We start from the raw sequence: 22,010 nt of genomic DNA on the forward strand, positions 1-22,010 counted from the left end.
GCAAATCCAGCATCAAGGATTTGCTTTCCATTTGTGGTGGCCATTTGTCATGTGTCCACAAAATACAAGATATTGCTGCATCCTGGGGCTGTCGTGTCTGAGTGAGTTATAACTTTCTGGAAAGCGGGGCTGCAGCAAGTGCCCTTAGCACATCTCATAAGTGTACAGAATTCCAGTGAAGAGGAAAATGACTTCCTGCTGTGCTGTTCTTAGGGAAAAGACATCTGGGCAGCCCCAAGGAGTGGCGGGAGATTCAGTGGTTGGTGGTAGAAGGGGACTGAGCCAAGGTCCTTGGATGGGCAAGGTAACCTGGATTCCTGGGGTAGAGGTCTGCGGAGCAGGAAATTAAAGTACAAAGCTAGACTAGGGATAAGGGCTCCTCACAGGGGCCATAAAAACTGGTCTAAAAAAAAGAGGCTTGTGGATTTTTTAGGGTTTTCTCTGTTTTTGCTTTGTTTTGTTTTTCTCTGTTTTCTAGGTGTTGAAACCAGAGCCTTGTGTGTGCTAAGCGAGTGCTGTAGCCCTGAGCCACATCTCCAGACCTAAAGGGTCTTCACTTTACTTGAAAAATGAAGAGACAGATTCATGAGCAGCAGCCCAGCCCCATTCCAGAAAGGGCTAGAGAGGGTTACTTGCGGCTGTCTCCCCTTTTCTTCCTTCCTCGCCCCACTATCTGTACCTGCTTACCGACAATTCAGTTCTCCCCAAACAGCTACCTTGCTCCGTTCACTAGTCTTTTTAAAAAGAAAGAAGCCAGGGCTGCGGTGTAGCTCAGTGCTTATGCACTTGCAAGGCCTTGGGTTCCATCCCCAGCACCCTAGAAAGAAACCAGGCCATTCCAGTTTTTCTCCTTCCTCTGGTGTTTTAGTGGACACACTCGATGTAGTGGTCGAGATGGGGAAATCAGAAGCTTGAGTTTCCATCTTGACTTTACCACTTCCAGGTGCAGTTCAAGCAACCGGAGTCTGGTATTCTGATCAGCACAGTGAATAGACGGGGTGGGTCTGAACTACTTTGCAGAATATAAATGCTCCCCTCCTCAGGGGCACTAACTTACAATCCTTTACTTCTTTGGACATTCATCTCCATATTTCTAAATGAACCCATGCTGTTAGTTTTTTGCCAATTTTAGATATTATCTGTTGATTTGTTTAATAATGAAAGAATCACCTGGTAGAATCATCTCAGATGTGATTGCTTTAATTCTTCACTTGCATACTTTTTCACCTGACCGTCTTAGTTTTTCTACCAGATTTTCACATCATTTCCCCCTACAATCCTCAGGTGTTTCATTTCCCTTCCTGCAGAGAACTCCCTCCTGGGCCCTTTATCCACCTGCTCTGACTGCTTTCTAGACCTGTGTGGCTGTCAGGCTGAACACAGCCAAGTCTCCCATGTCCTGGGTCCTGTGTTTTCCCCTCCTTTTGTTGGAGCACCTTGTTCACAATTTTCTAAATAGATGGGGGATAAATGTAAACATAGATGATATACATATGAGGTCTTTACACATCTGAAAATATCTGTATTCTCTGAGATGTTGTTGTTGTTGTTGTTGTACTGGGAATCAAACTCACGACTTTGCACTTGCCAGGAGCTAAATCTCCTGCCCCTTCCATGAGAATTTTGAAGGCATTCCTTTGTACCCTTCTAACAAACAGTACAAGTTCTACGAAAATAATGCCATTCTGTTTCCTACTGTTTCTGTAGCACTTAATTTTTTTCTTTAGAACTGTTATATTTTATAAAATTACAGGATTTTATTTTATTTTTTATTCTTGGTTCAGTGGTCCTGTGATAACAGCCATGCTTTGCATCTTTTGTTTGTTACCCAGATCATTGAGTGAAAATTTTTAATTTGGTCTCGTATGTTTTTCAGCTCAATGGTGTCTAAAATAATTTCTTTTTTTTTTTTTTTTTTTTTTTTTCTTTTTTTTTATTTAAGAGGAAAAAGAGAAAAACACAAAACAAGACAAAGCAGTGTAAGGTTACACATAATACAGAACTACAAAAAAAAAAAATAAACATAACAGTAAGAAATCACCTGTTAATAGATTACATAATATCATCTTGGAAATAGTTGCTCAAATCACAGTATCAAAGAATACAAAGTAGACATTCAAACGGAGAGACTGCAAACAGCTGTGTTCAATGATCCAAAAACATTAATATAGTCAGCTATTTAACATCCCTAAACACACTTGTTGTTATATCCGTTAGAGCTCTTTTTTTTTCCCCTCCCTCTCTTTTTTATAACAAAATTTACACATTTTGGATTTTATTACTCCTCAGTTCTCATTACTCTCTTGGGGGGGAGATAATAAAGTCAAATATGGCAAAACAAAGCTGTAAGTCCAAACCAAGGATAGACATAGCACATGATGTAGAACAGAGTACAAGGTCATCAACAATGGTTATCAACATTGTCTCTTGTTTCCTTAAAAGGAATTGTCTATCTCATTAGATATTATAAAGTTGGACAAAACAGTGGAGAACAAGACCAATAAAACTTAGGCATTGTGAACATTGCAGGACTTCCAAAGGAGACAATAGTCAAACCAGAATGGGCATCTTTGTGAATCTTATTGCCTTCAAATTAGTTGCCTATACCTTCAAACTTGCTACTGTCGCACAGAATGGAACAGAGTCTAATCAGTCAAAACAAGATCTTGGGAGTATTACAGGACTTCAAAACAAGTTAATAGGAGATCAAAAAGAGTTACTACTATATATCCTAATTTTTTAAGTTTTTCCCTTAATTAAAATAAACATAAGAAATAGCTAAATAATTTTTTTAAAGAATAGTAGTTACCATAGTGTCTGTCTTTTTCCTTAAAATATTTGGATAAAACTTCATATACTATAGCTTCAAATATTTCCATATCAAAAAGCCCAGAGTAAAGCCTTTCTAATTAATAAGTGAAAATTTTATAAGGCTTCAAGGCCACATAATGGGGAATCATGATTATCACATATTTTTATATATTTGAATCATTACTTACATTAGGGAAACTATTCGGTATTCATACATGCGAGATTGATTTATTTCACTTATGAGTATGGTCTCAAGCTGCGCCCATTTATTGATAAATATCTCAATGCAATCCTTCTTTATAGCTGAATAATACTCCATTGTATAGAAATACCACAACTTTTTTATCCATTCCTCAGTTGATGGACACTTGGGTTGTTTCCAAGATCTGGCGATTACAAATTGTGCTGCTATAAACATAGGTGCACATATATCCCTGTGGTATGATGCTTTCAGTTCTTCTGGGAATATGCCTAGAAGTGGAATAGCTGGAATAAATGGGATTTCCAATCCCAACTTTTTGAGAAACCTCCAGACAGATCTCCACAAAGGCTGTACCAGTCTACACTCCCACCAACAGTGCAGGAGAGTTCCTTTTTCCCCACAGCCTCTCCAGCATTTGTTGTTGTTGGTTTTCTTGATCCTGGCCATTCTTTCAGGAGTGAGATGGTATCTCAGTGTGGTTTTAATTTGCATTTCTCTAATGGCCAATGATGATGAGCATTTTTTCATGTATTTATTTGCCATTTGCATTTCTTCATCTGAGAATTGCGTATTCATCTCAGATGCCCATTTTTGGATTGGATCTTTGAATTTTGAAGGTCTGAGTTTTTTTAATTCTTTATATGTTTTAGACAAGAGGCCCTTGTCTGAGAGAGAGTTCACTAAAATCTTTTCCCAGTTTGTGGGTTTTCTTTTCACTATGCTGGAGATTTCTTTTGACATGCAAAAACTTTTTAATAAGAAGAGGTCCCAGTTATTGATTCTGGGAAGTATTTCCCGTGCAGTTTGAGTCCTATTCATGAATTCTCTACCTACTCCTATGCCTCCAAGGTTTCTACCCAATTTGTCTTCCAATAGATTTAGCGTTTCTGTTTTAATATTCAGATCTTTGACCCATTTAGATTTTAATTTAGTACATGGTGATAGACATGGGTCTAGCTTTAGTTTTCGGCAAATGGAGAGCCAGTTTTTCCAGCACCATTTATTAAAGAGACTGTCGTTCTTCCAGTGAACCTGCTTGGCTCCTTTATCGAAGATAAGGTGGTTGAGTGTGTTTGTAGTTGTGGTTGTATCTTCTAATCTATTCCATTGATCTTCAGCTCTGTTTTGATTCCAATACCATGTTGATTTTACTACTGTTGCTTTGTAGTATAATTTCAAGTCAGGGATTGTGATGCCTCCTGCTTTGTCTTTGCTGCTTAGAATTGCTTTTGCGATTCTAGGTCTCTTCTGGTTCCAGATGAAATTTAGGAGTGATTTCTCTAGATCTATAAGGTATGTTGATGGTATTTCTATTGGGATTGCATTGAATCTGTATAAGAGTTTTGGGAGAATGGCCATCTTCACAATGTTTGTTCTTCCTATCCATGAGCAAGGGATGTCTTTCCATTTTCTGAGATCATCTTCAATTTCCTTTTTCAGTGTAATATAGTTTTCACTGTATAAGTCTTTCACTTCTTTTGTAAGAGTAATTCCTAAATATTTCATTTTTTTGCTTGCTAATGTGAATAGACCAGTTTCCCTTATTTCCCTCTCTGTGGTTTTGTTGTTTGTGTATAGGAATGCTATTGATTTCTGAGTATTGATTTTGTATCCAGCCACATTACTGAATTTATTTATTGTATCTAAGAGTCTTTCAATGGAGCTTAGGGGGTCTTCTATGTAGAGTATCATGTCATCTGCAAACAATGACAACTTAACTTCTTCTTTTCCTATCTTTACCCCTTTTATTTCTCTTTCTTGCCTAATTGCTCTGGCTAGTACTTCCAGTACTATATTAAATAGGAGTGGTGATAAAGGACATCCTTGTCTTGTGCCTGATTTTAAAGTAAAGGCTTTCAATTTTTGGCCATTTAGTATGATGCTGGCTGTTGGTTTGTCATAAATGGCCTTTATTATATTGAGGTAAAGACCATCTATTCCAATTTTCTGTAGAGTTTTTATCATGAATAAATGTTGGACCTTATCGAAGGCTTTTTCTGCATCTATAGAAATGATCATGTGATTCTTATTTTTGGCTTTATTGATATGGTGAATTACATTTATTGATTTGCGTATGTTGAACCATCCTTGCATTCCTGGGATGAATCCCACTTGGTCATGGTGTATAATCTTCTTGATGATTTGCTGGATCCTATTTGCCAATATTTTATTGAGGATTTTTGCATCTGTGTTCATTAGGGAGATCGGTCTATAGTTCTCTTTTTTAGTTGGGTCTTTCTCAGGTTTTGGTACTAGAGTGATATTTGCTTCCAGGAATGACTTAGGCAGGATTGCTTCCCTTTCAATTTCATTGAATAGTTTGAGGAGTGTCGGCATTAGGTCTTCTTTGTATTTCTTGTAGAATTCTGCAGTGAATCCATCTGGGCCTGGGCTCTTCTTGGTGGGTAAGGACTTAATTACATTTTCAATTTCAGTAACCGAGATTGGGTTATTCAACAGTTTTACATCCTCTTGATCTAGCTTTGGCACTTCATATGCTTCTAAGAAACTGTCTATTTCTTCTGTGTTATCAAACTTTTGAGAGTAGAGGTTTTCAAAATAGGTGTTGATGATCTTCTGTATTTCTATTGGGTCTGTAGTGACTTCTTTTTCATTTCTTATTGCATGAATTTGAGCTTTTTCTTCCCTTTTTTTAATAAGGTTGGCTAGGGGCTTATCGATTTTATTTATTCTTTCAAAGAACCAACTCTTTGATTTGTTGATCCTTTGGATTGTTTTCTTAGTCTCTATTGCATTGATTTCTGCTCTGATTTTTATAATTTCCTCTCTTCTTTTGGCTTTGGGCTTGACTTGCTCTTCCTTTTCTAGCTGTTTGAGGTGTAGCATCAAGTTATTTATTTGTATTCGTTCTGTTTTCCTGATGTGGGAACTCAGTGCAATAAATTTTCCTCTCAGAACGGCTTTCATTGTATCCCACAGATTCCGGTAAGTTGTATCTGCATTTTCATTTTCTTTTAGGTATTGTTTGATTTCTTCTTTAATTTCTTCTGTGACCCACTGATTACTCAAGAGTGTGTTATTCAGTTTCCATGTGTTTGTGGGATTTTTGCGGTATCTTTTATCATTAATTTCTAATTTCAGAGCGCTGTGATCCGATAACATGCAAGGGATGATTTCAGCTCTTTTGCACTTGTTTAAATATGTTTTATGAGCTAATATATGGTCTATTTTAGAAAATGATCCATGTACTGCTGAGAAGAATGTGTATTCTGATGTTGTTGGGTGGAACATTCTGTATATGTCTATCAAACCCATTTGTTCACAGGTATGATTCAGTTCTGTTATTTCTTTACTCATTTTCTGTCTGGTCGATCTGTCCCTTGGTGTCAATGGCGTATTAAGGTCTCCCGTTACAATTGTGTTACTGATAATTTGAGTTTTCATTTCTGTTAATAATTGTTTTATATAACTGGGCGCTCTGGAGTTTGGTGCGTATATATTTAAGATAGTTATCTCTTCCTCTTGGAGTTTTCCCCTTACGAGTATGTAGTGACCTTCTTTGTCCTTTATGGTCATTGTTGGTTTAAAGTTCACGTTGTCTGCAAACAGAATGGCTACTCCTGCCTTTTTTTGGATTCCTGCTGCATGAAGAATTGTTTTCCATCCTTTGACTTTCAGTCTGTGAGTATCCTTCTGGGTTAGATGGGTTTCCTGTAAACAGCATATGGTTGGATTTTGTTTCTTGATCCATTCTGCTAGTCTGTTTCTTTTGATTGGTGCATTGAGACCATTTACATTAATGGTTATTACTGTTAAATGTTGTTTAATTGTAGGATTCTTATCTCTCTGCTGTTGCATCTTTATCTTTCTGTTCTGTTTAATTATTTGCTTTGCTTAGTGGTTTTTTCCTTTGTGTATCTAAACTGTCTTTCAATATTTTTTGCAGGGTTGGTTTGGTGTTCATGAAGTTCTTCAGCTGTTCTTTGTCATGGAAGTTTCGTATTTCACCATCTATTTTAAATGATAGTGTTGCAGGATATATCAGTCTAGGTTGGAAATCATTTTGCTTTAGGATCTGGAATACTTCACTCCATGCTCTTCTTGACTTTATTGTTTGTGCTGAGAAGTCTGCTGTGATTCTGATAGGTTTTCCTTTATAAGTGATCTGTCTTTTCTCCCTGACAGCTTTTAATAATCTATTCTTGTGTTGGATTTCTGGGATGGTGATTATTATATGTCTGGGTGTAGTTTTATTTTGGTTATGACTATTTGGAGTTCTATATGCTTCACTGATCCTGATGTCAGTTTCTGATCTCATGCTTGGGAAGTTTTCAGCTATTGCTTCTCTAAATATCCTCTTGATATCCTTTATGTTGTCTCCTTCTTTTTCATTAATCCCTATCATTCTTATGTTATTCTTCTTTGCATCATCTTGCAGTTGTTGAATTGTTATTTCCTGATTCCTTGTTATTTTTAAAAGATCTTTCCTTTCCTGTTCACTTGCTGCAATCCTGTCTTCAAGGTCTGAAATTCTGTCTTCACTTTCATTAAGGCGGTTTTTACAACTTTCAGTGGAGTTTTTTATTTCCTGTATATCTCTGTGCATCTGCATTATGTATTCTGTTTGTTTCTTATATTGCTCGTCTAGGGATTCTATCTTTTTGTTTAATTCCTCCAATTTTTTATCTGTGTTTTCTTTAGATATATTTAGAATCTCTTTCATTTCTTTTATCATTTCTTCTTTTATCTGAGAAATTATTTCGAGTTTGAATTTCTTTAAAGCTTCCTGGAGTTGCTTGTCAACTTCAGTAGCTATTGTGTCTAATATATGAGGAGGATGGGATATATTTTCTTCTAAATACACTTCTCCTAGGGTTTCCTGAGTTGGGCTGGAGGTTTGAGGTTGTAATTTGGTCTTTCGTTTTGTCATTTTCCTATATTTCTGTGTTTCAAGTGTTATTTGAAAGCCTCCTCAGGATCTGTTGAAAATCCCCTTCTATGTTTGCAGCTACTGAGACTCTGGCACCCCTCTACCCCAGGCCATTGGGCCTGCAGAACCAATGGCCCTTCTCTGCTTGATCAGAACTCCGCGGTTCCAGACAAGCTGGGCCTCAGGGACACTGTGCACCCACCTGCCCCTTGGTAGATCCACAGCTCTTGGATCGCAGCCGGGTTAGGGTACTCACCACAGACCGCAGTGCCTCAGGAGCCTGTGATCCCTCCCTGCTGGCAGAGATATCCACAAACCTCCAGACAAAGGAAGGGCCTCCTGCGGGCACTTCGGATCTACCCCGCTCCTCCTCTGCACGCAGATGGCTATGCGCGGCTGGGCTCAGGCCGAGGTGCCTCAGGAACCCGGGACCCCTCCTCCTCCAGACAAAGGAAGGGGCCTCTGCAGGCGGCTCCGGGTCCGCGCAGCTCCTCCTCCGCACACCGACGGCCAGGCGCTGCTGGGTACGGGCCGAGGTGCCCCAGGAACCCGGGACCCCTCCTCCTCCAGGCAAAGGACGGGGCCTCTGCAGGCGGCTCCGGGTCCGCGCAGCTCCTCCTCCGCTCACCGAAGGCCAGGCGCGGCTGGGTACGGGCCGAGGTGCCCCAGGAACCCGGGACCCCTCCTCCTCCAGACAAAGGAAGGGGCCTCTGCAGGCGGCTCCGGGTCCGCGCAGCTCCTCCTCCGCACACCGACGGCCAGGCGCTGCTGGGTACGGGCCGAGGTGCCCCAGGAACCCGGGACCCCTCCTCCTCCAGGCAAAGGACGGGGCCTCTGCAGGCGGCTCCGGGTCCGCGCAGCTCCTCCTCCGCACACCGACGGCCAGGCGCTGCTGGGTACGGGCCGAGGTGCCCCAGGAACCCGGGACCCCTCCTCCTCCAGGCAAAGGACGGGGCCTCTGCAGGCGGCTCCGGGTCCGCGCAGCTCCTCCTCCGCTCACCGAAGGCCAGGCGCGGCTGGGTACGGGCCGAGGTGCCCCAGGAACCCGGGACCCCTCCTCCTCCAGACAAAGGACGGGGCCTCTGCAGGCGGCTCCGGGTCCGCGCAGCTCCTCCTCCGCTCACCGACGGCCAGGCGCTGCTGGGTACGGGCCGAGGTGCCCCCGGAACCCGGGACCCCTCCTCCTCCAGACAAATGACGGGGCCTCTGCAGGCGGCTCCGGGTCCGCGCAGCTCCTCCTCCGCTCACCGAAGGCCAGGCGCGGCTGGGTACGGGCCGAGGTGCCCCAGGAACCCGGGACCCCTCCTCCTCCAGACAAAGGACGGGGCCTCTGCAGGCGGCTCCGGGTCCGCGCAGCTCCTCCTCCGCTCACCGAAGGCCAGGCGCGGCTGGGTACGGGCCGAGGTGCCCCAGGAACCCGGGACCCCTCCTCCTCCAGACAAAGGACGGGGCCTCTGCAGGCGGCTCCGGGTCCGCGCAGCTCCTCCTCCGCTCACCGAAGGCCAGGCGCCAATCTAAAATAATTTCTTCCAGCTGAGTGTGGTGGCACATTCTATAATCCCAGCACTCAGGAGGCTGAGGCAAGGGGGTCGCTGCAGCTTCGAGGCCAGCGCGGACTACATAGTGAGTGCAAGGCCAACCTGAGTCTCCACAGTGCGCGACCCTGTCTCCAGGAGTTACTATATAATTTCTTCCATTTTATTTTATTTTTTTCTATAATCTTCTGAATCATCTGAGTCATATCTTGGGTTTCTTACATTGATTCTCTAATAGTAATGTATCTTATCTTCTATTTCAATTTGTATTTGTTCTTCTTTCAGAGAAGTCTCTTTAATTTTATAGCCCAGCCCTTTTAATGTTTTTTATTTTCTTTTTCTGCTGGCCATTGATTGAACCCAGGACCTTATACATTGTAAGCAAATGCTCTATCACTGAGCTACACCCACCACTCTTGAATTTTTTTTGTCTTCCAGGTTCATTTTTATTCTTGGCTTGCTCATTTCTTCTTTATCTTACAAATGCAGCTTCCTCTCTTTTCTCTTTTAAGCCTGTTTTAATTTTATTCTATTCTCAATGTTGCCTTATTTCCTTTAGGAGCATTTTTCAAAATTCTTTTTAATCTGTTTTTTTTTTTTCTTTTGTATGGGCAATTGAGCTTGCACTTGCCAGGCAGGCACTTATGCCGCTGAGCTGAATCCCTGGCCTTTAATCTGTTTTTCATACAGGAAGTTCATCTCAAATGTTGGGCCCTCCTTGGCCGGAACTGAGAATGTTGTAAGGAAGAAGGTGGGGGTGGGAGGAGGAAGACTGCACATTCTGTCCTTGGGGCCTGAGCTCTGTGCAGGTAGGCCTGTGACAGGCCAGTCTGTGGGCGGCACTCAAGTCAGGGCCCATGGTTCTCGCCTCTGGTACTGCTGCCTATTCTGAGGCCTGGGTAGGTCCTCAGTGCTGCTCCGGGGGACCCACACTTCGTGCCTCCTCTTTGAAGGCCTGGCTGTTACAAGGTCCTGAGGGGCCTCGAGCCTCTTTCCTAGCCGCAATTTCCTCTGTATGTTCAGATTAAGTTGTTCCACTCAGCTAAAACTGGTTGCTCACCTCTTCCATTTTGACTTTAAAAGTATGTTCCCATCTCCTGTCCACGGAGGTTGCCTCTTTGTCATTCAGAATGTGTAAAAAAAAAAGTCCCTTTCCTGTAATTTTCATTTAGCTTGAGAAGATAGGTGTACATAGTCGATGCACAACAACCTTTAAAAGGAATCTTGTGTGCTGCATTTAACCTATGCTTTTTTTTTTTTTTGAGACATGGTCTCTCTATACAGTTCAGGCTGGCCTTGAGCTCACTTTGTAGCCCAGGCTGGTTTCTACCTCACAATGAGCCTCCTGCCTCAGCCTCCCAAGTGCTGGGATTACAGGCATGAACGAAGCATACCTTTCTGCTTTGTTTAAATCTTTCTCTCACGTCCCTTCTCACCATCCTCTGTTTCATCTCCTTTATCCCCAGAAGCCCGTGTGTTAACAACTGACATAAATCTGTCCCCATGTTTCTCTGGTTTGTGCAGTCATGCTCAAACATTTAGAAATATATTGGGAGGTCTTTTCATCGCCTAATTTCATAGGAAATAGGATCTTACTGTAAGAAGTTCCTTGTGGCCAGGCTTGGCGCCAAACACCTGTAGTCCAGTGATTCCAGAGGCCGAGGCAAGAGGATCACTTGAGCCCAGGAACTTGAGACCAACCTGGACAACATAGAGCATATCTCAAAAAGTTTTTAAAAAGTTCCTTGTAGCCTATTCCTCAGTATCACTCCAAGCGAATAGATACATACCTGTGTCACTAATTTCCTTAATATTTGCATAATATTGTAGACTACTCACCTTCCATTTTGATAGATATTTGGATTTAACTGATTCTACTTTATTCAGTTATTGATGAATATTGAATACTACAGAACAAAAGGGAAAGCAACCCATTTTTTTAAACTTAATCCTAAAACTTGGTAGATCCTTTTGTAAAGAGAAAACTATGGCCCAGTCTCACTTATGAACATGACACAAGCAAATCTAAAATAATTAACAGTAGCAAATTTAATATAACAGAATGTCAAAAGAATAAAAAAATAACACTATAGCACAGTAGGGTTTATCCTAATAATACAGTGTTGGTCCATTATTATCAAAGCATCAACATAAACTATAATATCAGTAAATTAAAGGAGAAAACCTACAAAGTTATGTTAAAAAGTAGAGGAGACTATTAGATAAGGTTTATGCCTGGTTGTTTTTATTCTTTTTTTCTTTTGTAGCTCTGGGGATTAAACTCAAGCCCTTCTCCCCAAGCTACATCCCAGCATCTTTTTTTTTTTTTTAAAGACATGGTGCTATTAAGTCAAAAAATTGCCTAGGCTGGGCTTATACTTATGATCTTCCTGCCTCAGCCTCCCGTAGTGTTGGAATTATAGGCCTGTACCACCTTACCCACTTTATGGGCTGCCTATAAGCATGCTGGTTGCTGGGACTCAATACCAAACACCAACAAAAGAAGAGACTTTTATTTTGGCTCATACTTTCAATTCATAGGCTTCACATTAGGATGGCATGGCCAAAGGACATGGCACAGGGAAATCCACTCATGTTGTGGCAGCCAGAAAGCAGAGTGAAGGAGGGAATCCACAGGCTGATGCTAGTCTCAGGGACAGGCCTCTCCTGACCAGACCCTCCCCACTTAATGCAGTGACCTTCCAAAAGGCCCACCCAAGAGGCATAGGTTTTGGGGGTGGATCTAGATATAAACCATAACTGAAGGAAAATTCTTTTTTTTTTTTTTTTTTTTTGTCTTTTTCATTTTTTATCGGTACCAGGGATCGAACTCACGCCTGCTTGCAAGGCAGGCGCTTATGCCGCTGAGCTAAATCCCCAGCCCCCGAAGGAAAATTCTTCAATACAATTGTGTTTATTAAAGTCCAAGACCAAAACAAACAAAGCAAGTGGCCTCCATCATCCTCAGGGACAGGAGGAAGATCACACACTACTGCACTGACTGTCTCTAACGCTTCCCTTCAGGCTCCTGCCCCTTTCCTCGGGAACAGCTTTTGGCAGTGGTGTTTGACTCTAGCAGCCACGATAGGGAGTTACCCCAGTGCAGTATCTGTTTGTCATTAGAAAAGCCCCGGTCTGAAGGTGAAGGAGCAGCATCTCCTCCTCCAAGTCACTGTCCTAGCAGTTTCAAGTGGGAGGCAAAAGGTGAGGATTCATGGGCTCCACCTCTTCACTCTTCAGGCACTGGTCAAGCCAACCAAGAGGGATGTGGCACTGACCCTCTGAAGCTCTGCCGAGAGCAATGGCCCAGCAGACCCAGTAAACCACCAGGAGCTGCCCAGGGCAGAGAGTCTGGGCTGAGCCTTAGAAACTGGTGTCCCAGCACTTAGGAGGCTGAGGCAGGAGGATCATCATGTGTTGGAGGCTGGCCTGGGCTACATAGTGAGATAGTGTTTCAAAAAAAAAAAAAAAAAAGAAAAGCCAGGCGTGGTAGCTCACGCCCATAATCTCAGTGCTCAGAAGGCCGAGGCAGGAGGATCATTGCGAGTTTGAGACCAGCCTAGACTACAAAGTAAGCTCAAGGCCACCCTGAAATGTATAGAGAGACCCTGTCTCAAAAAGAAGAAGAAGAACAAGGCTTTTGTTTACTGAGTATTTACTATATGCAGAGTTATAAAAAAGGAAAGCCATTAATTAAAGAGCAGCCATCACGTGTCAGACACTACAAACACTGGTTGAACAGTTGAGACAGTTTTCTGGACACTGCTACCAACAAAGCTATTCCTCCTTGGGGGCTGCACAAGCGCTGGCCTGGCAAGCTCAAGGTCGTGAGTTCAATCCCCAGTACCAAAAAAAAAAAAAAAAAAAAAGCTGTTCCTCCTGATTCACACAGCACTCACGTGCTTATCACACACAAATGCATTCCATTGTGAGAGGTGTGTGCAGATATGTTAGGGCCGCCTGTACACCCACTGCTCTCAGCAGCGGAACCCCTCCCTCCCAGTTTAAATCTCAACAATGCTGTGACATTAGTGGTAAGACGAATCTAATTTTCCAGTTGAAGAGGCTCACTGAGGCAGTCCAACCCCAGGGAAGTGAAGGAGTCTGTGTGTGCATGTGTGTACACGTATGTTTGCGTATGTTCTCCAGAGTAGCCAGTTGGCAAAACTGAAGCATACTGCTCCATGTCCCTGACAATGTTTACCACTGGTTTATAAATTTGAGCCTCGAGATGGGCGGTGGATTAGGTCCCTGTGCATTGCCAAATGGAGGAGTGCTCATACTTCCCCCTCCATAAAATGGGGCTGGGATGATATTTATATGGGTGTCTTTGGGGCTGGGGCTGCAGGGCAGCGGTGGATCACTGCTTAGCAGAGTCAGGACCCTGGCTTCCATCCCCCAAAAAAGGATTTTGACAATTAATGGCTTTACTAAAATGTAAAATTATATAATATGTAATATATGTGTTATATATAAATCACCCAGAATGGGCTCGAGCACTTTTTCCTAATAGATTTATAGAGATTTCATGTATTTCCCATAACTGATGTGTAACAAAAGTTGTAATTTTGCCCCCCACCCTTTCTGCACCTCATGAAGCATTGTTACTGAGACCAAAGATTGGAGGCCTCGAGAGGTTTAAGGGACTTTTTAGTATGGTGCCTCAAGAGAATCTCCTCAGTGTCCTTTAAATCTGTAGAGTTCCTGCTTGGAATAGTTACTCACAAAGACATCAGTTCCATTTGACCATGCACTATGCTCCTTTTGTAAGAAGATGTACCCCCACACACTGAAAATGGGCCCCCAGAAGTGCAGAGGGTGTGCTGTGTACTTTCCATTCTCGCACAAGAACCTGGGGAAGGTGTCTGGAACCAGCCTGTAGATTAAAGTTGTTTCTCGCTGTAATTACCACTCTCTTTCTTCCCACAGGGGTTAAACTGCACAGTCAAGAATAGTAAGTCTTTTTTTGTTGTTGTTTGTTTGCTTGTTCCACTTCTTGTTCTGTTAATGAAGCAATAAGCTCATGCTGATTTCTGCAGAAGCTCTGCCCCCTTGTTCCAAGTTGAGATCATGGGCTGTCACCATCAACAGGCAAATCTCAGACGTAGGCACCTGCCTCTCCTGTGGAAAATGCTCATGCAGAAGTCAGGAGACAGGAATCGGAGTTTCATTCTGACAGTTTTCTCTGGTGTGCTGCACTCCCATATCTATAGTACAATCTGACCTGCCACTGCTTGTCTGTAGAATGAGATATCTATAATGTTGGAGTTTGGCTTGGAGTTAATTTTTTTTGGCAGGGGGGAGGGAGTTTTGTTTTCTTTCATGCAAAGAATTTGAACCTAGGCCCTTGCACATGATAGACAAGCTCTGTATCTCCCAGCCCCTTTGATTGCATAATTCAAGGAAGGGGCAGACACCACAAGTCTGTATTAATTAAAGACCCTGACATATAAAAATAAAGTCGCTCGCTCTGATTCCTGCCCCATCCTCCTTGGACCCATTTTCAGTGACTGCCTCATCTCTCTCTCTTTTTTTTTTTTTTTTTGTACCAGGGATCAAACTCACAACCTACTGCTTGCCAGGCAGGCGCTTCTGCCTCTGAGCTAAATCCCCAGTCCCGACCGCCTCATCTCAAAATCCACTTCCTGGACTGGGGATTTGGCTCAGCAGCATAAGTGCCTGCCTGGAAAGTATGAGGTCATGAGTTTGATCCCCATTACCAAAAAAAAAAACCACCTCCCAAAATGCCCTTTAGACTCTGATCTTGGCAGTGACCTCAGATCAGCATTATGAAAGAGTTCTCAGGGCAGCAGGTGTTAGGAGCTTCTGGGGGTCACAAGGACCCCTGAGGGTCACTGAAGGGTCTCCTCTGCACGTCTGTGATTGTTGCCTTTCTCTGGCTGCCAGGCACCTGCCTGGATGACACCTGGATCCACCCTCGAAACCTGACGCCCTCCTCCCCAAAGAATGTCCAGGTCCAGATTCGTCTTACGCACATGAAGCATGGAGACCTGGTCCCTGTGGTACACATTAAGTGGACCCTGCAGACAGATGGTAAGTGGGTACCCAGCCAGGTCCTGGGGAGCCCCGCTACCTCCTCATGCATCCACAGTCCAGACCACTGGGCCTCCCACTCAAGCTCAGTGGGGGAGGCCCAAACCTGTGCTCAGACGTGAGCGCTCACATTTGGTGCCAGAAAGACCCCTCATTGCATTCAGTTAATACTTAATCAGTATTTTAGCAGCTTCTTACCACACTAGCCTTTATGAAGGCCTTTCTTTTGCCCAGGATTTATATTACCCTGGGAAATGAGGGAGCAAGTGGTTAATTTTATAATAATTCCAAATATTTACTAGAAAAATTGTAATACATTTGCCACCCTGCTCTTTACTGGAGCTGGTACTTTATAAAATTCTCCCAAGCTTCCTCGAGGACCAGGAATTTAATTATAGAATTAGGAAGATCGAAGTTAAACAGAGCCAGCCCTAGGTCTGTGAGCAGGCTGTAGTCTGTCCTCTAAGTCCCCAGTCCTTGTGCCTAGGGCTGGCCACTATAACCTCTGCAATAATGATGGGCTGGTCACATGTGAGGCCATGCTGTGCGGCCAGCACCCTAGCCACAAGTTCGCAAAGCTTCTGCTGCTGGCCCAGGGGAAAGTGTCCTCCAGCTGGGGACAACTGTCTTCAGAGCAGCAGGCTGAGGCCAGGAGTGAGGCAAAGGGAGCAGGAAGTGGGGAGTTAGGTAAGATGAGCAGAGCTGCTTTCAGAAGTGAGTAAGCACAACAGATGGGGAAGTGGCACACCCGGGAGCCAAGTGACTTGTCTCCTCTTCCTCTCCACCGCAGCCAGCATCCTGTTCCTTGAGGGTGCCGAGCTGTCCATCCTGCAGCTGGACACCAATGAACGTTTGTGTGTTGAGTTTAAGTTTCTGACCAAACTGAATCACTTCAAGCGGGTAAGACACAACTCCGGAAAGATTGTGTTCCTTCACTGATGGCCAGTGTAGACTTGTCCCCAGACTGGGATCTTAACTGAGAATGCTCAAGACACAGAGGTATTGAGAGTCTGAAGAATTTAAGGTGGTTGCCCCCAAGGGGACGGGGTGTGTCTGCTACATTGAGAGTCCAAATACCCCACCCTTGCTTTTCCCTCTATACCTAGCTATTTTTCCCCCAGTCCTGGGGATGGAACCCAGACCTCAGAGCCACTGTACCCCAGCCTTTAGCTGTTCCTTCTTACAGGAAGAAAAAACTTCATTCAAGCCAACGACCTGCTGTGAGCAGGGTCCTGGACAGTGTAGGCTTGCTTGTGGCTGCTAGCACTAGTGGGTAAAATGTTGATTCTTTAGTTAGTTGAAACAGTAATTCCCAAAGTCTGTCCCTTGACCCACCAACATCACCTGTGAATTTGTTAGAAATGGTTATTTCCAGGCCCTACCCAACACCTCCGGAACCAGAAACCAGAGGGTGGGGCCCAGCAATTGGTGTTTAATGCCCTCTGGGTGATTCTGATGCCTGAGCTAGTTTGAAAACCACTTGTTTAAATCTGCAAATAGAAGCTGCAAAGCAAGTTAGGGTCTTGGTGTGGTTCAGTGGCAGAGGGCTGGCCAAGGAGCATAGGAGGCCTTGGGTTCCGTCCTCAGTACCGCAAAAACAGACAGGCAGGAAGGCAGACAAACAGGACAAGTTACATCCACCAGCTGTGCTCTGTAAGAAGGAAGTCATTTCACAAGGCGTTTTTGCTGCCTCTTTTGTCCCAGGCCTCCCAGCTCCGGCCTCTTACTCCTCGTTGTTCTGGAACTGCACAGGGCTGATGGAGAGGGGAAGTGGGGGTGCTAGGGATCAAACCAGAGCTTGCAAAGCAGTTACACCACCTCCATGCTCACCCCGCTTTGCATGTGACAGTGCTCTCTACCAAGGAGGCCAAATCTAGATTATCTAATGGAGAGGGAAAAAAAGCAGGAAGAGCAGAGGAAACAGGATAAAGATATTGTGTCCCGATTGCAGATTCTGTTGTGGTGGTTGCCTTATTCTCATTTTGATTGATCTGGGGAGAACTGATGGCAATAAGGTTCTTTGCACACAGGTGTGGGTGACACAGGGATATGTGTGACTCTTCCAATGTCCCTTTCTCCCTTTTCTTCAGTGGTATTTTACCTTTGACCACTTCGTGGTTGATCCTGGCCAGGAATACGAGGTGACTGTTCACCACCTGCCCAAGCCCATCCCTGATGGGGACCCAAACCACCTGTCCAGGAATGTTCTCGTGCCTGGTAAGCACATCCTCTAACCCCTCGCCCTGCTGTGCTCAGGTCTGGGGGAAGAAACCAGTGGTGCTGCTCGCTCAACGACGGTTACCATGGCCTGGCATGGTGCCGGTAGGGAGCACAGATGCCAAGACATGGGAGCCGTTGGTGTAAAGCTGTGGGCTCCTTACACAGCCTGCTCTCCAGTAGCACAGCACAGGAGATGGGCCCGGGTCCTTGGAGTTTGGTGGGAGCCAGGCATCTCCATCTGTCTCAGCCCAGGAAGTGTCAGGGAAGATTGCAGGCCTGTGCTTAGCCTCCACACATTCTTCCTTACTCCCCCCCCCCCCCCCGCATCCACCCACACTTACCCAACACCCATCGCATGCATCCTACTCTCTCCTGCTTCCGCACCAACCCATCCTGCCCGTGACTGCTGCCCAGTTTATCCTCTAACACGTCACCTGATTTATGTACACCTCCCACCCCTCCGCTGTCCCCAGAGTCTTAGCCATTGCCTGCAAGATTTCTTGTATTGGTTTGGTTTTGTGTGTTTGTTTTTGCAAAATTTATTTAAAAGAGTAAAAGTGAAGAGCAGGGGTGAAACTGGCTCTGCAGAATGGACTTGGGCAGAGTAAAAAAAAAAGAGGGTAAAAGCGAAGATAAAAGTGCACACTACATCTGAGAAACACAGCACAGGCTTTTGTGGAAAATTACAAGAGCCAGCATTTCTCATTGTTCAGAGCCAGCTTTGTCTGATCCATCCCCTATGGACAAGGTCTGGCCTCCCATCCATTTGTGTAATGTCCAGAATCTCACAGAGTACCTTGAATATGGTGTGCAGGAAGTGCTGGTTATTTCTCGTTTTGTTTTCTGGTGCAAGGTGGAACTGGTAAGGGCTTTGTGTATCCTTCACAAGTGTTCAACTGCCAAGCTCAAGACTTTCTTCATTGCAAAGCACACACGTGCAAATGTGCACATACACGGGTGTCCTCACACAGGAGGGCAGAGGTAGCCAGGCTGCCCCAACCCAGTGGCCCAGCGGCAGCAGTCCAGCCCTGGATCACACTGTAAAGGGGCCATTAGAACAGGCTGCCCAGGAGGAAAGGGACTGCGGCTCCCAGGGTCAGCAGCCTGGAAAAACAGCTTCCCAAGGCAGCGGCCTAATGATGTCTTTTTCTTTTGGGCTGGCAGACTGCAAGGATCCTGAGATGAAGATGACCACGCTTTGTCTGAGCTCAGGTAACTGGCCAGCAGGAGAACTGCACCCAGGGCACAGGGCAAACATTTTAAAAAAGAAAGAAACGTAGAGATTAAAACCCAAGGGGAAAGGCCAGGGATTTAGCTCCATGGCACAAGTCCCTGCCTGGCAAGTGTGAGGTTGCGATTTCAATCCCTAGTGCTGAAGAAAAGAAAAAAGACCAAGGGAAGATGAACATGAGATATAACATGCAGCCAGATTAGTACAGAGAACGTGCTGTTGGTTCTGTACACCTGCCAGGTGTGAACACAGATCTGTGCCCTTAGTCCCCAGGGCACAGGGCACCAGGGCAAGCCATGTACCTGAGCAGGGCCAGGTGGGTATACACAGACACACACACGTGCGGGCGTGCGCACACACACACACGTACATACATACACGGGCACGTGCCCCTCCTCATTCCCAGCCAGTGTCTGTGCCCTCGCAGGCAGCCTGTGGGACCCCAACATCACTGTGGACAAATGCGAGGCTGAGCAGCTTCGGGTGAGCTTCACCCTGTGGAACGAATCCACCCACTACCAGATCCTGCTCAGCAGCTTTCCACACGTGGAGAACCTCAGCTGCTTTGAGAGTGTCCTTCAAATACCGGCGGTAAGTCTCTGCCACCCATTCCTTCCTTTCTACTGTCCCTCCTCCTTCCCTTCTCAATCTGCCTTTTCTTTCTCTCTTCTTCACTTCCTTTCTCTCTCCTTTTTTATTTAATTTTGAGGTTCAGTATCACTGAGTTGCCTAGGTCAGCCTCAGACCTGCATCTCTCCTGCCTCAGCCTCCTGAGCACTGGTGCTACGGGTATGCACCACCACTCCCAGATTCTCTACCACTTCCTCAACTTCCCTGCCACAGTTCGAAGCCCCTGTAGAAGCCTCAGACCCGCTCTGTGCTGGTCCCAGCAGAACCACGTTGCCATGAGCTCAGAGCGTCAGGCTCATCGGCAGACAGTTCTTTCCTCCTCCCTCCTGCTGAGACATGGGACTCTGTCTTATACTTGAGTCTCTAGCTGATGAAATAGTTGATTGTGCCCGGCCCACCACCTCAGTCCTTTTGTTCCTCCCTCCCCCACATGCTCCCCGATCTCCTTTTGTTTGGCCTTGTTCACTTTATTCCAAAAGGGATTTGAAGATTTAAAAAAGAAAGAAATGTAGAGATTAAGACCAAGCGGAGATAAAGGTGAGACATATGATGCAGCCAGGTTAGTACAGGAAATGTGCCGCTGGTTCTGCACGCCCGCAGGGTGTGAACACAGATGTGTGCCCTTAGTCCCCAGCAGTGAAAGCCAAGGGAAAGTGACCGGTTACTGGATGAGCCTGTGACCTGACAAAAGCCAGTCACCCTGCAGAAGTCTCAAAAGCATTCTTCCCTCTAGTCTTCTGCGGGTTGCGCTGGTGCACAGAGGCTCAGGTCCCCCAGCAGCAGCATCGTGGATGTGCTGCCGGAAGTTCTTACTCAGCCCGCATCTCCACCCTTTCCTCTCCAGCCCGGAGAAGAAAACTTCCATCAGCGGACCAACGTTACTTTCCCCATTCCCCACTCCGACTGGTGCTGTCGCCACCAAGTGCAGGTAGGCAGGCACGGCATGGGCAGAGTGGGACAGCCGTGGGACAGCATGTGCAACCCTAGCGGGCTGAGCTGTCTCCACACACCCTGGGATTTCCTGGCTGGCCATTCGCTTTCTGGGCCTTCTCCCCATTCTCCAACCTCACTTACGTAGAGCTCTTTTTTTTGTTTGTTTTTTTCATTTTTATTGGTACCGGGGATCAAACTCACGACTGCCTGCTTGCAAGGCAGGTGCTTATGCTGCTGAGCTAAATCCCCAGCCCCACATAGAGCTCTTTTAATCCCTTTTCACCCATGAGAGACCTGTGCCCTCAACCATATGGAAGTCTGCCTTTGTATTTTTAAGAGGCATCTCACTATGTTCCCCGGTCTGGTCTTAAACTCTGCCTCACGTAATCCTCCTGCCTCAGCCTGCCAAGCAACCAGGAGTATAGGCACACACCACCAGGCCCAGCTCAACAGCTGTGTGGCCACCCTGGCCTGGCCACCCAGGATGTACTCCTAATAAATTGCCTCTAGGCCCGTGAATGGATGTGTCTCTACCTCCCTCTCAGAGCCCCTTTTCCCTGAGCCTCCTCTGCCCTCACAGGTCCAGCCTTTCTTCAGCACCTGCCTGAATGACTGTCTCAGATACTCTGTGACTGTCTCCTGCCCAAAAGTGCCGCCGACCCCAGGTAGGTAGGGCATGACTCAGGTGAGCACTGAGCTGAAGCCTGCGCTGGTCCTAGGAATGGGCGAGAGGAATTCTTTTAACTTGGATTCATGCCTGAAGCAGAGTTCAGAGTCACACCCCTGGGTTGGACTCCTGATTGCCTTCCACAGCTGTGCCGCCTTGGGCAGAGTACTCCACCTTGATTAGGAAGTAGGGTTGTGTAGAACCACACTTAACTCTCAAGCTGAGTCACAGTACTGTGAAGTGGAGACTGCTCCACCCTAGGTCCACAGAAGAGCAGACTGAGGCCTGTTTAACACTTGTCCAAGGTCACACACCAAGGATGCAGCAAGGCCTCAGATTTCTGTCGGTCGGGTGCAATAGCCAGCTCCTTTCCCCTGGCTGCCACTGACCTCTGCAGAGCCACTTGGTCCTAGTTCAACGAAGCTCTTGCGACACACTGATAAGACCAGCAAGTGTGGCTTGGGGCTGGAAGTGAACCCAGCTCCTGAGCAGGAGGAGACGCAGCTCTTAGACCAACCACTGAAGGTGCTAGAACAGGCGGTCACATCATGTGTGGCCCATATCTGAAGTGCGGGGTGCAGGGTCAAGGTCGCTATAGCCCCAGTAGCCATCAGTGGTCAGTGATGAGTTTTCGCATAACTGCTAATAATGAAGAATAATCCATTTCTCTCTCTCCCTTTGTCCTCCTTACAGACTTCATTGCAGGTAAGTACAGATCTCCTTCACCAGTGTCAGGGCCCACAGGAGTTCCCAACTGAACCAGGAGACAGAGCCGGCAGCCCAGTCAGTGGAAGTGAGATCATCAGAGTTAGATGCAGGCTAGAGGCCAGAGTCCG

The 22,010-nt window shown here is 45.5% G+C and overlaps 1 protein-coding gene across 4 annotated transcripts in view; it reads left to right on the forward strand.

Annotated features, from left to right (window-relative positions):
* The window catches only part of Il17ra (interleukin 17 receptor A), a 28,012-nt gene that overhangs the window by 1,509 nt on the left and 4,493 nt on the right, over positions 1 to 22,010 (forward strand). Inside the window, exons 2-10 of one of the 4 annotated variants that reach the window (XM_063231337.1) lie at positions 14,369 to 14,393; positions 15,347 to 15,493; positions 16,284 to 16,393; positions 17,584 to 17,710; positions 18,878 to 18,925; positions 19,372 to 19,535; positions 20,308 to 20,502; positions 21,088 to 21,172; positions 21,868 to 21,879. In XM_063231337.1, coding sequence (XP_063087407.1) covers positions 14,369 to 14,393; positions 15,347 to 15,493; positions 16,284 to 16,393; positions 17,584 to 17,710; positions 18,878 to 18,925; positions 19,372 to 19,535; positions 20,308 to 20,502; positions 21,088 to 21,172; positions 21,868 to 21,879 — 913 coding nt within the window. The remainder of the gene's footprint in view (positions 1 to 14,368; positions 14,394 to 15,346; positions 15,494 to 16,283; positions 16,394 to 17,583; positions 17,711 to 18,877; positions 18,926 to 19,371; positions 19,536 to 20,307; positions 20,503 to 21,087; positions 21,173 to 21,867; positions 21,880 to 22,010) is intronic. The other 3 variants (XM_005000932.4, XM_063231338.1, XM_003463751.5) reach the window with 3 other exon arrangements.

This window comes from Cavia porcellus, unplaced genomic scaffold (genome assembly GCF_034190915.1).
Source record: "Cavia porcellus strain 051 isolate PalLab524CR breed Dunkin Hartley unplaced genomic scaffold, mCavPor4.1 scaffold_19, whole genome shotgun sequence".
In the NCBI taxonomy this organism is placed as follows: Eukaryota; Metazoa; Chordata; class Mammalia; order Rodentia; family Caviidae; genus Cavia; species Cavia porcellus.